Below are 16,328 nucleotides of genomic sequence, written 5' to 3'. Positions count from 1 at the left end.
TAGTTAAATCTTCAAAATTCATCATTTTATGTTGTGGCAAATGAAGACTTAGCAGCATGCTGAGCCAAAAGAAGAAGAAGAAAAAACAACAACTACCTGCCAACACTTTCTTCCAACTTTCCTCTTCTAATTAAGTTTCACTGACTTTCTTCTAACATCCTGAACCAAATTTGTTTTGGAAGGCATCTTTTCACAGCTCTTTTTTCAAAATGCAAGAAGCAGTTTTTAAGGAAACCTGAAACTCTTCAGCTGGCTAGTCCAAATAAGCATGGTTTTAATTCCGCCAAAGACTGTGGCCTGCAGTAATACATGCAGCAACTCCGCTATTTATGAGGCAGCATTTCCTATGTCAGAGTCTGATCCAGAGACAGAAACCAGAAAGCAACCTGTGGTGGCATCCAAGCAATCAGCAAGGCAGGAACTGTAGTTGGGAAAGAAAGATGTTGCTAATTGTATTTTTCTCCCTCAGGACAGCTGAAAACCTACAGACCACCAAAACAACTATTTCTCATTTATCTCTAAATAGCTCTTTCCAAAAGATTTTTGACAACCAATTTTTATTTCCATGCAAACTTATACATTTGCACAGGCTCAACCTAAGACAGAAATTTTAAGACAAGATCCATCCCTCTGGTGTGCTCAGCATATGAGAAACAGAAAAACAAGAAGCCCACCTCAAATGGGAGATCTGCTGATGCACATGCACAGGAAGTCAGGCTACAGATTAATGCTTTACTGTTTTTCTTTTTTCTTTTAAAATTAACAAGCTCCCAAGAGAGCCAATTAACCTAGAATTAGAGACAGAATTAAACACCATGTTTTGTGAAGTGACTTTCTCCTTTATGCCCCAAGATGCGGAACCCTTTCTGCTTTCTTCAGTTCTGGTAACAACTTTGCATCCACCACGTCCATTAACTTCTGTTCAGGTGGCTACTTTAAGGCAGTTTTAGTGCCCCAGAGGCTTCACATCAATCTTCAGCGCCTGCAGCTGATTTCCCTAGGGCATGTTATTAATGGACAGTGAGACGGAGATGCTGCAAGTTTTCAGGTTTTGCAACTACGGGAAAAGGAAGTCATCATGATTTCAATACATCATAATATAAGCCAAGAGAATGAAAGTTAATGGAGAAAGACACTAAGAAATTCTAGCCTTTCTGAGAGGGTTTTGCTAGCTCTTCTTCTTCAAGCCCATACTACAGCCTTCACTATACGGAGCACACACTGTGTTCACACACGACAGTGAAGCAAAACAGTGAGACACACACAGATCAGCCTCTATGAAACTAAGTTCCCTGAAGCACCTGGGTACAACAGCACTAGGATTTATCCATCCACTAACAGCGAACCCTCTAAGCTTTACTTTCAGAGCTAATTTTCACTTTTGGAAATGAGTAATTACCATAGGATCTTTGAACATCTGAAGGATAGAAATAAATATCCACAGAATCACAGAATGCTTAGGGTTGGAAGGGACCTCTAGAGATCATCTAGTCCAACTCCTGCTCCAGCAGGAACACGCAGAGCACGGGGCACAGGGTGGCATCCGGGTTTGAAGTCTCCACAGAAGGAGACTCCACAACCTCTCTGGGCAGCCTGTGCCAGGGCTCTGTCACCCTCACAGAAAATAAGTTCTTCCTCACATGGGGTTCAACTTGCACCCGTTACCCTTCATCCTGTTACCAGCCACCACAGAGAAGAGTCTGGCCCCATCCTCCCTACAATCATCCCTCAGATACTTGAACATGTTGATCAAATGTCCTCTCAGCCTTCTTTTCTCCCGACTAAACACAGCTAACTTAGACAGCTCACTAAGTCTTTACCTCATATGAGAAATGCTCCAGCCCCTTAAACTACTTTTTTACTTTAAACCACTCCATCCAAACCACTTTTTCCTATTTCCTATGCGAGCCTCAAAGAACTATTATCTTTAACCAATGTTTTCATTATTGCCAGTTGCTCTGTCCATCCCTCAGGAAGATCAGGCAGGTGAAGAGTCCTCCCCTTGCCCACCTGCCTCAAGCCGCAACTCTGTGAAAAATCCCAGACCCCATTTGAAGCACAGCCCTCGACTGCAGTCTTCTGACGACATCCCCACAAAGAGAGCTTGCTCAGGCATGCAGTGAAAACCTGGCGTCAAAACTTTAGTAGAGCCCAGCTGACAGACAAAATTCTGCGTTTACACAGAAGAAAAAAGGAAAACAAAAATAATAAAAAAGAAACAACAACAACAAAAAAATCACACTTTAAATCGTTTGTTCCTCTCTTCTGAAAGCAGGGAGAAAAAGACTTTTCCCCCCCTCTACAGAGAGGAATCAGGCGATGTACATAAGTGGAAATGACCACCAACAGGTGTTAGAAGCAGCAGTAATTCAGCTATCCTGTTTCTGTTCCACCTATGTCATTCCTACTAAGGTTAGGCATGAGAGCCTCAATCTGACCTTGGTTCACAAACACACCACAGAGGAGAGCGCTCCCGACAGGGCACAAAGAGGGGACAAAAAACGAAAATTAAAATAAAAACACAACCACAGGCAGCGAGAGCAGAGAAGCGCCGTTCTGGAGGGCAGCCCAGCCGCAACGTCCCTTCGCCTGTCCTCAGAGCTGCCCTCGCTCGGGGCAGGGGGTGGGCGAGGAGGGCCCTCCCGCTGCAGCCGCTCCGGCTTATCTTGGGTCTCGTGATCGTTATGGCTCGCATGGCACCGAGAGCTGTGCCCGCATTAATGCATACCAGAGGAAGGAAATGTTTCACTGGGACACGTCCAAGCATTTTAATCTGGACACTCGGAGGAAGCACGATGTGTATTTAAAAAATAATCCGCAGCACTGTTTACTCAAAACAGAGGAGGCCTGACATTGGCAGAAACAGCGTAGTTGAAGGCTACGTTTCTTAAGAGCTTTACTACTTATCTAATTTCAAGAAACAAAGTGGGATTTTTAGTGTTCTGTTGCAACACATTGAAAGGTCTTTGACTTGAAGTCTTCTTTACCCTGCTGTGAACATTAACACTCCAGGACTACTTAGGTTTGCAAATTCTGGAACTGAAAATTGTCCTTAGTTTGAACGAATGAATTACAGAGTACACAATAAAGCATCTCAATAAACTTTTTTTTTTTTGCAAAAGCAATAAAAAGTAGCTTAGATGTAAAATGAAACAGACAAGAGGGCATTTATTTCAACCACTTATATGTTGCCCTTTATTTTTTGGTTTTGGTAACAAACGAATATTAATATGAGTTGAGAAAATAAAGCCACAAATAATAAAAGGTGTTTAATATAACAAAGCAGGAAAAAGGATCACTTTTCAGTAGTCTCCAGTAACACTTCAGTAGTTCCTAATGCAAAAAAAACAAATTGAGCTTTAATACTTATGTTTTCATGTAGGTTTTGCTTACCTGTGCTCCTGTGGATGCTCTTCCACATCCTCCTCAGAATTAGCCTGAGGAAAAAGAAAATACTGTGTAAGGGTAAGTATGTACATTGGACACATGCATTGCTTTTAACTCTGAAGATGGATGCTCTTGTGACTCACTCGCAAAAAGACCTCACAAATCTAAAATTCCTCCAGCGACTCCCTCATGATTCAAATAAGGTGGGATGCTGGCCATCCACTGCTTCAGTTTTCAGTTCATTCTGCCAAGATAAATGGCTATTGCAGCATTTTTTTTTTCAAATGTTGCTTTAATTTACTTACTTATACAAATGCATCTATCCAAAACTCCATTTGCACATATCCTTTCAATCTAAAAGCACTCAATCACCCTCAATCTGCAGAGAAATTAATTTGTTGCATCTTCTCATTATCTGCTCTGCATCAGGAAATTTCATTAGTTGGTACCTGAGAAAGACACAGGGCACCTTGAAATTCAAATGATGTGGTAACGCCAAAAAGCAAAGGTGAAGGAGCAAATTCCAGCGGGAGGCCAAACCCAGAGCTTTCCAATGAACACAAAATGCACAGGAGCTGTAAAGCATAGGCTTAACACACAGCAGCTGAGCTCCATTGTCGGGCTAAGGTAATTTTCAAGATACACAGGAAACAAACTGTGACAGCTTGCAGTTCCAAACTAAACACGCTGAACTGTTAAAAAAAGAAAAAGAAAAAAGAAGAACCCACAACACTGAACTGGAGTGCTGGTGCACCGAGCTCCCTGCAGGAAACCCTCTAAAACAAGCAGATAACTGCGTTCTGAACTGGCCGAAATTTCCAAGGGAGCTTTCGGTACGATCCAAAAGGGAACGCGTTACAAGGACCCAATCTGCACTGACGAAACGAGGAACAGCTTAGGGGAGATAAGGTTGTCAAGAGAAGGTCCCGCCGGCAGCACCGATCCGCAGCTCCGCTCCCGCAGACGTGGGCGACGGCGCCGCAGGGCAGGAGCCACAAGCTGCAGCCACGCGGAGCTGTGGGGAGGGCTGGCAAGCTCAGGGCCCGTGCCTGCCCTGCACCACTCCTGCCGCGCGCTCTGCGCTCCGCTGCATCGCCCAGCACGCCCCAGGCCACCAGCTTGGACTCCAGCTTCAATTCTCGCTACGCAGCGGAAAAAAATATTCACCTGCACAAACACACAGCTTCTTTCTACAGACTTCAGGTCCTTGAACAGCCCACGCAGCCCCGCTCGTCTACTGAACGGGACAGAGGGCAGTTTCTGAAGATCTCAGCCTCACAACTGTGGGGAGAAAGCGACAGGGCTAAGCACCTTAGGCTCATGTGACCAAAAGCACCTTACAGATACCCACAAAAGCTACCAAATACACCCAGCCTTTAGTCAGATGCAGCTCAATTAAGACAAGCAGCATAGTTTATACAGGAGCATAACCAGACCTGTAACAAGACTGACAGGGAAGTTAATTTGACACCTCCATAATCTTCAGGCAAACCTGTCTTTAAAGCGTTGTTGGAGGCACGGTGCTAATAGTCCTGGATCTCCAGTTCCACACATGGTTCCTCAGCACAGACTGACCAGGAGGCCCTAGGCACCCAGCTGTCCTGAAGACCCGACGGTCTCCTCTAATGGTTGAGCTAATTTTTGCTTCGCCAACTGCCTGCAGGGCACGATACATTTGTGCCTCCGTTTCCCAGTTTCTCCAAGCTCCTTGCTGGTTTCCAGGACCTCAGTACAATTCTGAGCAGAATTAGAGGACTTCTGCTCCACCTCTCCCCAAAACAGCTGTTCTGCTGCAACAGGCTGGCAATCTATTCTCATTTTAAATGGCTTGACTCTGCTTTAAAGAGCTTAACATCTGCCAGGCATTGGAAACCTGGGATTATGTCATTACACAGCGTTGACTCATAACACTCGCTATCTTAGTGTTGACTACTTCTCTCTTTTCGTTAAGCAACAACGAAGCAGCGAAGATATTCTTCCCAATCTACAGTGCAGCCACAGCATAAGACTCAACTATGTGAGAAGGAAGGCGGGGGGAAATAACAATATATATATATAAAAAAATAATAATAATAAAATCATTGTCTCAGAAATACCTTCCCCTCCCCTATCTGCCACAGGCTATACTTACACTGAAAATTATAAATATATATATATATATATATATATATATATACATATATATATATATAAAGGAAGGCAGAGAGGTGGGAAGGAGCAACTCCCAAAGGCTCCAAGCCTCACTCTGAGCATGGGCAGGTGCGTATCTTCTGCCAGGAAGCCTCAAACAAGCCTCTCTGGTCACACGGGTCATGATCCCAGGCTGACAGTTCTGCATAATCTGCACGGCCAGCCGGGCTAGGCCCTATCAGCGCCACCCAGACGAGCGCCTGGGAGGCCGAGAGAGCCTTATAACAGCGTGGTGAGGAAGGCAATTCCCACCCTGGGTTTGTCTGGGGCTCTGCACACAAACTGTGCCCTGTCAGACAAACCCTGCTTTGAAGTAAGTGGCTGCAGAAGGGCGACTGAAGCACAGCTGATAGGACGTGACCCTGTTGATGACACACTGCTGTGTCGAGCACTGCAGACACACATGGGGCATCAAGGCCTTCTCCAGCTTCCAAGTCGGGCAGAGCCATTAGCCCTATCAGCCCCAGGGGACAAGCACTGAGGATGAGTCTCTGTGGCATGGACCAAAGGGGCACAGGAGAGGAAGCAAAAATGAAACCAAAACAAGCACCAACCTGCAGAAACCTTTCAGACCCTTCCACCTTTTAAAGTGAAAATGGACATAGCTCTGTCAGTCATGGTGTCGTGACTGACCACAAAACAGTAAACACTGGGGCATCTCTTTTTCCAAATTTATTCAAGAACCTGAAACATAATCATAGCAATCCGAAAGAAGCACTCGTACTCATCTCTTAAGCATCTGCAAACAAACCCAACGTGCACAGCCATCCCTCTGAGAAAACGGCGTGCTCGTCTCTGACGTGCGACGCGCAAACGCCAGGAACGCCATCAGCGCAGAGCGCTGCGCCCCCCGGGGACACAGCCACCCCCAGACAGCCTGGCACGTGCCAGTGTTCATGAGACCGCGCTGATATCAAGGCCTAGAGTTCAGCCTTCGTTATTTCTTTTTTAAAATAGAAACGTAAGGGATAAAAGGGGTATTGAATGCGCTCCTCATTAGATACTTAGCTGTTGGGTCATCGCTCTCAGAGTAATACCAAAGCAGTTTCTGAACAAAAGTATCACTGCACCACTGACCTCCTAACACCTCTTGAAGTGTCCGTGCCCGCTGTAAACAACACACAGCTTTGAGTTTCGTACAGCTTCTTTCATATTTTTGTGGACACGTAGACAGGAGGCCTGACGCCCTCACTGTGTCTTTCCTCTCACCTTTAGGAAAAAACATGATTGCATTTCAGCTTTGCACTGAAGCACTCAAACATGACTCTTTGGAGCTTTTTCAGTCATCATGGTGAAGGGCTTGGGTGTCAAGTCCTACACAAAGGCTCTTTTCTCCCAGGCATGTCAGTTAAATAAGTATTAACAAGTTACAAACAAGCAAAACCACAGAATTATAAAGAGTCTGAATGAAAACAGCAACTGCTCCAACAAAGTCTCTCTTGCTTGATATTTGCTATTGCAAAATCTCACTGATTTTTCCATTAAACACCCAATTGCCAGGGCAGGCAAGGCTTACATTTTCAGCCTTGAAGAAAAAAACTAAGAGCCAATCACCCCAGAGATATTTTGCACCATTGTGCTATAAAAAGGAGCTACAAAAAACAAGACAGGAGATCTGTGGTTACCCCCCACCCCATGCCACCTTTAAGAAAGAGGAACTCAGCCCAGGGGGATACTGATACGATGTCAGACTGGAACTTACAGCTCACGTCGACACAAAAAGAAAAAAGAAAAAAAAAAAAAGCAGCAACACGGAGCTACATAGCTGCATGTGAGAGGGAAGTCGGGAGGGGGGTGCACAACAAGCATGAACAATGAAAGGGAAGCAAGAGGAAACAGAAGGTAAAATCACAAGGGTGAGGGCCAGGAGGCCCTGGGCGTTTATGCTCCAGAATGAAATTCGTATGCATCAAGGAGACAAAGTGATGCTATGAAAGAGCTATAAGGCAGTTACAAATATTAAGAGGTTTCTTTCTTTTAACCCAATTTATTCATTTGGTATGTGATCATGGTAGGTGAATGAGATACTGACCCATCTAACTTGCATTCTTAAATTTTGCGTGGAGCAAGAAATGCTCAAAATCGCCACATAACAGACGATGCATGCAAAGTAAGATAATAATGCAAAGCTCCTAGAAAAGGGAAAAACATCAGACAACGTTAATTATTCACCAGAAATAGGCAAAGGGTCTGAACAGCAATGGCAACCTCCTCTATCCCCGCCGCTGACGGCGGGCGACGCACAGACACATCCTGGCAGAGAAGCGCACGAATTTCTCCTCTGGATTTCTCATTTCTGTATCAAGTCCTAGCTCTGCTGTGCCGCAATCGCTCCTCCTCAATGAAACAGGAAGAACCAGATCTAGGAACCAGGATATTTCCTGTCCTAAAAGTCGTCCCTGAGACATATCTTTTGACAAGCGAATGAAGCAACACCTGAACATTCCCTATCTAGCAATGCCTGTCACCTACATAAAATCAGCTAAGTTATTCCTCTTATTAGACCCTTATCATCAGTGTTCCAGTACATGACCATGTGGAAATAACCCTCTGCATGTGCAAGCAAGAAAGCCTGTTATTGCAAGGAGGAAAATCCAGGAGAACTTGAAGGAATCCCAATGAAGCAGCACTGGGATTCTCCAAAGGGGCAGTCGAGAGCCTCTGCTGGTGCTCACCAGCCTCCCACAGCACAGCAGGGCAGAAGACTCCACTGCTTTTACTCATGCAGAGCCATGCGCAGAGCAAAGACGAGCAACATGGGGTGACGAGCAACTCCTCTGGAGCTCTGAGAAAAAAGACAGATAACAATGGCCAGTGGCATTACTGCTAGTGAAAGGGAAACAAAACAAAGAGTCACTAAGGAAATCGCCTTGGAAGAGTCCTCACCACCTCCAAGAAGTTCTGCGGGAGGGAGAGACCACCTTTCCTCTTCCTGCTAAAAGGAAAAGGCGCCTTCAAACAGGTCACTCCGCCACAGGCCTGAAGCCTGAAAGCTGCTAAAAGAGCCAAAGCCTGCAGGGAAAGAGAAATTTGAGCATCAAGGTGATGTGCCCGGGCTTGGAGCACATTTTGGTCTTAGAAAAACCTGTTTGAGGAACCCAGGCCCTCCTGCTTCAGCTTTAGTTGCATCTGCCTAGACAATTGCTTGTTTCTCCAAGCTCTAAAGAGAAAACTATGCAAAACAGTCTTTGCACCACTGATGCTCCCAGCTACTGGTTAGTCTGGCTTCTAGCATCAGCGATTCATTTCAGCACGCCTACCATGGTTTTCACTTCTCCCTCTGTCGCTGCTGAAGCAAGACAACCACTTTTATTTTCTCCTGCGCGCTGAACGCAGCCCTGACAGAAAACGAAAGGACAGCAGCCTGATCCTTACCCTCCTCTGCTCCAAGATTCAGCAGCAGCAGCACGTGCTAAATAGCGTTAAGTTCAAGGGCCACTTACGGCTGTTCTCGCTGAAGACCCATTAGAGCACGTTTTGAGAGGATGCTCAAGAACAAAGTGTTTTCCAAAAGGAGCTGATCTTCACAAGAAGCGAACATTATGTAACCATCTTTCAGACATAGCCCCGCTACGAGAAGTAGCTATAAACGATCACATTACGTAGCTCTACTTCTAACGCATCCCAATGTCTTCCCAGCAAGGGGACGGGACAAGCACAACTCTCAGCTTCTCCAGCATGTCTGGCCACAGAGACTCTTGACCTCCTCTTGGCCTCAAACCTGCACTTTCCAATGGCACCAGGCAGCACAGAACAGCTTTGGAAAGAGTTTTTGCACAACAGGCAAGAGGCAGTGCCCTGATAATGCCATGCTATAAGGAGCTGGGCCCTGGAAAGCCGTTTTAAGCAGCAAAGGCTGCAGTATCATTTGCTGGCTAGCAGGGAGGAAAAACAGCACTTTGGGTATTTCTCCCTGTGCAAACGGGTACCAATGAGAAGCAGCAAGCACAGAGCAGCACGAGGAGAGCTCCCCTTGCCCTCCAGCCCCCCAGGGCCCCGGTGCCGCAGGACACGCGGCCCCGCACAGGGCAGCGCTCGCCCCGCGGATGCTGCCGGGACCACAGCGGGAGCCACGGCGGGAGCCGGGGGCTTCGCTGCCACCCGGTGAGGCAAGGAGAGCCCCAAAGGGGCCGCGGGGCGAGGGCCGGCACCATAAGTGATGTGTCATTTGGGGCGGGGAGGGGGAAAATGGCTTCACCTGAGCAGGCCACGCAACTACAGACACGGCGCATCCAGCGTGGGCACCCGCTGCACGGCAGCGCGGCAGCCCACCAAAAACAGACCAAAAAAAAATTAAAAACAATAATAATTTAAAAAATCGCATTTCCAGCGTCACCCTCCCCTGTGGAGGGGGAGGGGGCAGGGATGCAGCAGGCCCTGCCCCCCGCGCACCAGGCCGCAGTGCCCCAAAACACGGCGGAGGGGAGGCCCCATAACCGCCCCCAGCCCCAAAACCGCCCCCAGCCCCACGACGGCCCCTCAGCCCCATAACGCCCCCCGCAATCTCTCCCAAGCCGCTCACCTGGGCGGGCAGCAGCAGCTCCCCCTCCTCGGCCGGCCACAGCTCCACCACGCCGGGGATCGGCTCCATGGCTGCGGGGGGGGAGACACAACAGCCGCACATGGTCACGGCGCGGCCCGCTTTGTGCGCGGCCCCCGGCCCGGCCCGCCCCGGCCCTTCCCCGCGCTCACCTCGCCCGTGCGCCGCGGCGGCGGGGCGGCAGCAGCAGGGCAGCAGCACGTGCACGACGCCAAGCAGGAGGTTGATGGCGGCGGCCGCGCGGCAGTAGCCGCCCTGCTGCGGGGAGCGCAGCCCCGCCATGCCGAGCCGCGCCGCGCCGAGCCGAGACGCGCCGGTCCCCGCCAGTCCGCGCCGCCCCGCTGCGGCTGGGCCGCGCCGACACGCCCCCGCCCGGGCACGCCCCCCGAGTGGCCACGCCCCCCGAGCGGCCACGCCCCCGAGCGGCCGCGCCCACCGCCCCGGGAACGCCCCAAACCGTCCGGTCACGCCTACACCCGCCCTGGCCACGCCCATCTCCGCATCACCACGCCCCCTCCCCGGTTGGGACACGCCCCCTCTTTCCCTGGCCACACCCCTTTCCGCGGCGCGCACACTCCGCCCTCGCGTTTGGCCACGCCCCCTGGCTGGCCACGCCCACCCGCCCCCTCCCCGCGCCGCAGCGCGAGGCACATGGCGGGGCGTACATACGTGTATGCGCGTTCATTATGTGTTTGTTTATATTACTTAGTTATGTTATTTATCTATAAATATAGAGAGTATGTATTTTGTATGTTTATTTAAAAATGCATAACATTTGCATGCATGTATTTATTAATAGCAAATAAATCAATAGATTTTACAAATATGTTTATGCGTTTATTTAAAAATATATAGTATTTATAGATTATATATTTTTATGTATGGAGGCGCGAGATGGGCGGCGCAGCACGTGCGAGCCGCGCGGGAGAGGGAGGGGGTCCCCTCCCCCCCAGCAGCCGAGAATCCCCGCTAGATCTTCATCCTCATCCTCCTCATCCTCGTCTTGAATAACGGCAGCGAACGGCCCCGGCCCCAGCTGCCGCCGCGGGAGGGGCTCGATCTCATTTTCATGGTTAATTTTGCGCGCATTTTTCCCTCTTCCCCGCCCCCGACGCGGCGCCGGGTGGGAGGGAAAAAAAAAAAAAAAAAAAAAAACCGCATCCAGGAAAGCAGAAAAGGGAGCGAAGGGGGAACAATGGGGCGGGGGAGGGGCGCCCGGGAGCAGCGGGAAAAGCCCCGAACTGCCCCAGCCCGCGGGGCAGGCGCTGCCCGAGCAAACGGCGCCCGCGAGGGGAGCGCGGCGGCGGCGCGGGGCCTTCGCGCGGTCTGCGTGACGTCCCGGCGCTTTCGTTCCCGCACGGCCGCTTTCCCCGGCTTTGGGGGGCTCCCGGTGGCCGCCTCGGCATCCATGGCCAGGAGTCTTGCAGGAGCGAGCGCCGGGCAGCCACCTTGCAGCCGAGCTTCAGCGTCCCTGGGTGTTTTCCTCAAAAACACACCCTGTTTTCCTCAAAAATACGTCCTGTTTTCCTCATAAATCCACCCTCGGCAGCTTAGTTTAGGGGGAAAAATGCACAGCCAGGGCTGGGGAACAGGCACAGAGCAAACTGCAAACCATGTGTTTTATCCCCAGAACGAGGCATCGGGTGGGAGCCTCAGGGCAAAACATGGCCTTTGACACCATGTCACTCAAAATGGGGGAAAAACTCACATTTTTCCCACCGTAGGTAAATACGCCTTGTGTACAAGTGGTGGCCTGCGTCCCATGCCTGCCTCCTCCTCGTTCCATCTCCCTGCTCGTCTCCCTTTCCTTCCTGGAAAGCGGCTCTAAGATGGGAAGATGCGGCCAGGAACCAGCTCAACCACAGCTGAAACGCGAGCTCACCCAGAAAAATACCCCCTATATATAGGAAAATAAAAATATATATATATACACACTAAAAAGGGCGCTGTATTTGCAGCTGGTCTCTGGGAGGAGGGGACGCGGAGATGCTGCGCGTGCCGATAGATATCTAGGTCAGTGCCCATCTGCAGGAGGACGGGCTCCTTGCTGCCACCCGAACGGCGGCTTTCTGAGCAGATTTCCGTCTTTTTTCCCCCTTTTTCCCCCACCCACGGGGTCGCTGTGACTTCCTAAGCTGTGATCAAACGCAGGCTTCACCTAGCCTACTTTTCCTTTTTCCTCTTCCTCCTCTCCCCCCACATGTGTCTGTAGGAAAAAGATAAATAAAATAAATAATTGCACAATAAAATCAGCTCGTGCTGACAGACGTGAGCAATGTAGGGCATTCTCAAGTTGTTTTGATTGCATGACTTAGAAAAGATTGAGAAAAGATTGCGACCAAGCAAACAAGAAAAATATCGTCCTTTGCTCTGGAATCTCAAATGAAGAAGCAAGAGAGCCACCCTGGACCCTCCATATTCAAGAAAAAGAAGAATAATAATAATCTTAAAAGAAAAAAAAAAAAAGAATTATCTATTTCCGAAGGCATCCTTGCGCGCAGCGGGATTTGGCGGCCTCCCGCTGGATCCTGGCGGGCACAATAGGGCCGGGAGCTGCGTAAGCGCCGCGGCTCCGGCGGCCGCCGGCAGCTTTGTCCGTGCGCAGAGAGGCGTCCGCAGCACGCGGCGCTCGGGAAGCCGCCGGGACGTGACACCGGCACCCGGCCCGCTCCGGCTCGCCAACCCCGGGGAGGCTGCAAAACGCACCCGGGTGGGAATCGCAGCCGGTAGCAGGTTACGGCGGCGCAGCAATGTGTTGCTGCAGGTCGTTCCTCGAAGCGCTGCTACTGCAGAAATGAGCTCAGCGGTAAAGTAAGGGCTGGAGCAGCGATGCCAGGCTGCCGCTGGACACCGGGATTTGGGCTGGGTCCGGAGCCAATGCCAGCAACCAGCTTCGGATGTTAACGTGTTGCAGATGTTCTCCTGAAAGCAGAAAAAATAAGTGGAAAAGGCTTATTTTGCTCATGGCAGCAGGCACTGCCAAAACTGCGCGAGCGGCCGTGAGCCAGTGCAATGATGGGTCCAATGCGATGCTAATGCTGGGGATTAGGGCAGCGTCCCCAGCACCATCCTGGCAATGAGAGCAGCTAGAGGCCACGTCACCCCCTCATTCAAAATCTACTGCATCTCAGGGGGACTCAGCGCACAAGGAACCCGGGGCACTTGTCCAAGCCCACGGCGCTCACCAAGCCGACCCTGCGCAAATGCAACGGTTAAGTGAAAGGCATTAGGGGCTGGAAAGGCAGGAAAAGTGCCCAGAAGACCTGTGCTAGGAAACACATTTTGGTTATTCTAACGATTTACACATTTATGTTCCTATTCCCATTTAGTTTCCTGCAAGGAAGTAGAGGGTCCTTGACACCAAGGATTTCCCCAGGATCTGCCGAAACAGCTGTCGGCTGGTTGGATGAATGGGGAAGGAGCTGGACTTTGGGATCTTTTCAGGTTCAGCACCGCAGCTCCGCACCCAGCTCTGTGCAGTGTTATGCCTTATGCTGACTATACACTTGCACTTACATGTTTTCTTATTTTTTGGCTCACTGGAGCAAGCAGTCAGCTTTTCCCTCATTCCTGAGGGATATCAGGTTACAACCAGTGTTGTTCCACTCTTATATACTTACCCAGCGGTATATTAAAAATGCATATTTTCCAACTGCTTTCCCCTTGCCAGAGCGGGCTTTAATGCCACTTTTCTTCCCCCGCTTGCCAGGCACCGTTAACAAGCTCCGAGCCCATTCCCAGGTATAAAGACTCAAGCAACAACACAGACCCTGTTCAACCGCAGACAGGGGGGATAGAGCCCCTGCAAGCCACAGAAGTGCCCCTTCAGTTTTACTAAGCAAATTTATAGCCTGCCCCGAGGCTAAAATATATATATTTTTAATAGATTTATTTCTGAGGAGGCCAGGAGAGGCCCAGCCTAGCACAGCCCTCTCTGCTGAGCCATGAGGACAAGGGCAGGCAAAGGGAGGCTGGAAAAATCCTGTGGATGTGAAGGCACCGCTCAGGCTCCAGACACTGCTTAGAGGAATCACATTGCCCATTGGTACCGTATTTTTTTCTCGCAGAAGCGAGCATCATGGACCCATGCAGACTTCTGATCTGGCACTGAATGGCTTGGGTCTATCCCTGACCATGAATTAGGGATCCAAAAAAAAAAAAAAAAAAGGCAATTGAGTGCAGTCATTAAATGCTTGTCTCACAATGCAAGGAAAATAGGTGAAACAGAAAAGGCCGAAAAAGGAACAATGACAACAAAAAAATAAGGTGACAACGTTCTGAAATTATCCATGCATTTCTATTCCAAGCTGATGTGCGGCAGCAAGGAGGGCAGGCTGGTTTTTACGCAGGTGGCCAGTGCCATTCGTACCAGTCGCACCTTCCTCGCGAGCCTGAGCGCTGGAAGCCAGAGGTGAAGGGTTTGCGTGGAGCCACCGTAGCTCTTAACCTGGCACGGGTCACATCTAGGTTTTATGCCTAAGAGAACTGGGTGATCAGCCCTTGCTTTATACAAATGTAAGTTTCCCAAATCTACCCACCAGGGAAAACTCTCCAGAATAGTTTTTCTCCGGCCAGCACAGAACTGAGGGAAAATAATAAATGCACCAAAACCCTTCTTTTTATTTTGGTTCGGCTCAGTGCCCTGACAAGCTCTGCGGCGAGGAGGCCAATTCGCAAGTGCGTCATGGGCAGTTAGCACAAGCGCGCGGTGCCCCTGGGATGTCGAGGCGAATACTGAAAATCCCTTAATCAGCTGCCGAGGAAAAGAGATTTTGTTGTGCTTGAGGCACTGCACGAAGGCTTCTGTGTGAGAAACTGTGCTGGGAATAGCGTCGTTTCCTTAGTACACAGGTAAAACATAGACGTGAGTAGGGAATAATCCATTTAAATGAAGGAAAAAGTTGCAATACTTTTTATGATACTCCTGAAGACACACGATCACCGGGAGCCTATAGTGGAGATGGGCAGTAAGGGAGCAACCACGGCCTTTTCTGAGGCCAGTCTGGACTGCAACATCCAAAGGGAAGCTAGCCAAATTAAACTCTAATTTTAGTTGCAAAAATAGCACGACACACTGTTCTAATGAAACAACATGAGGCCTGTATGGCCCTCTACTTAAAGGCCTGACTGGACCTCAGCGTGGCCCCTTGCACAGAACAGAAACCTTCAGCCTGGAAGACTTGTGGTGTTGCCGGGAGGCGACCTCTTCTCCCTCCCTGACTAGAACTGCAGCTCGTGTCCCATTTCAACACACAGCGGCTGTTTCTGCAGCGGGACATTAGGGAAAAAAAATAAAAGGAAAAATCCCACATAGGATATAAGGCTGGTTTGGAACCTCTTTGCATGACTAATCCTTGAGCAATTTCAAATTTTCCTCTAGAGAAAGTCACCAGTGAGCAGCAGATTACGGGGCTCTCCCTCAGTATCAGGTGCTGTCAAAGCAGGACACTAGGGACAAGTGAGCGCGGTGGCCACAAGCACAATGTTCTGTGGCATCTTGCAGGGTAAAGTGATAAATAAGTATCGCACTGAAAGCAGGACCCTCACAGACCACTATCAGAGCTTTTGCAGCTGTTATTAACTCCAGCAAAGTTACATTTATGTCAGGTAAAAGTTAGATGGGATGTCAAGAGGATTGAGCGGAAAGGTTAGTTGGGAGTCAACAACGTGGGAATGGTGCTACCCAAAGGCCCCACATTTTCACCCCTGCAGCAAAACCTGAGCTCAGCACGTGGAAGGAAGGGGGAGCAGAGGTGGCACCCTGGGTACCTCTGACAGAGGTGGAAGGAGATGAGATTGCCCCAAGGTAAATAAGGCTCAAATGAAAAGAGGCTTCTCCTAGGCCAAGCAGAGGATTGCTGAAAAGCGAATTACTTGCATCTTTTTTTATTGACAAAATGAGGGTTCCAGTGACAGCGTTACCATGGAAACGCATGTTAAGAGTGAGAAGAAAGCATTCGGTGGGGAGCCCTCTTTCAGAAATGGCAAGCCAGTAACATCTCCTAGCCACCACCAGACTGACGACCCCATCCGCTGGCCCAAAGACCTAGAAGCAGCATGTTTTAACGTGGTGTGGGATGGCCATGGGAACTGTAACCACTCCATGTCACTGCGACTCCATGACCTGCAAAACCGTGGCCAAAGCACTCCAGAGATCGAGTTCCTACCAGGGCACAGCTCATAGCTGTCCCCCCCCAGCCACCAGTCTGTG

The 16,328-nt window shown here is 49.6% G+C and overlaps 1 protein-coding gene across 1 annotated transcript in view; it reads right to left on the bottom strand.

Moving 5' to 3' along the window:
- The window catches only part of TMEM131L (transmembrane 131 like), a 73,475-nt gene extending 63,048 nt beyond the window's left edge, over nt 1-10,427 (bottom strand). Inside the window, exons 1-3 of the mRNA XM_088526530.1 lie at nt 10,270-10,427; nt 10,100-10,170; nt 3,394-3,437 (exon numbers count right to left, since the gene is read on the bottom strand). Of these exons, the coding sequence (XP_088382656.1) occupies nt 3,394-3,437; nt 10,100-10,170; nt 10,270-10,399 (245 nt within the window). The 5' untranslated portion in view covers nt 10,400-10,427. The remainder of the gene's footprint in view (nt 1-3,393; nt 3,438-10,099; nt 10,171-10,269) is intronic.
- Nucleotides 10,428-16,328: the final 5,901 nt, after the last annotated feature.

This window comes from Tinamus guttatus, unplaced genomic scaffold (assembly GCF_059628265.1).
Source record: "Tinamus guttatus ecotype Peru unplaced genomic scaffold, ASM5962826v1 Tinamus_guttatus_pri_ptg000247l, whole genome shotgun sequence".
In the NCBI taxonomy this organism is placed as follows: domain Eukaryota; kingdom Metazoa; phylum Chordata; class Aves; order Tinamiformes; family Tinamidae; genus Tinamus; species Tinamus guttatus.
This window is presented reverse-complemented; position numbering and strand designations above follow the sequence as displayed.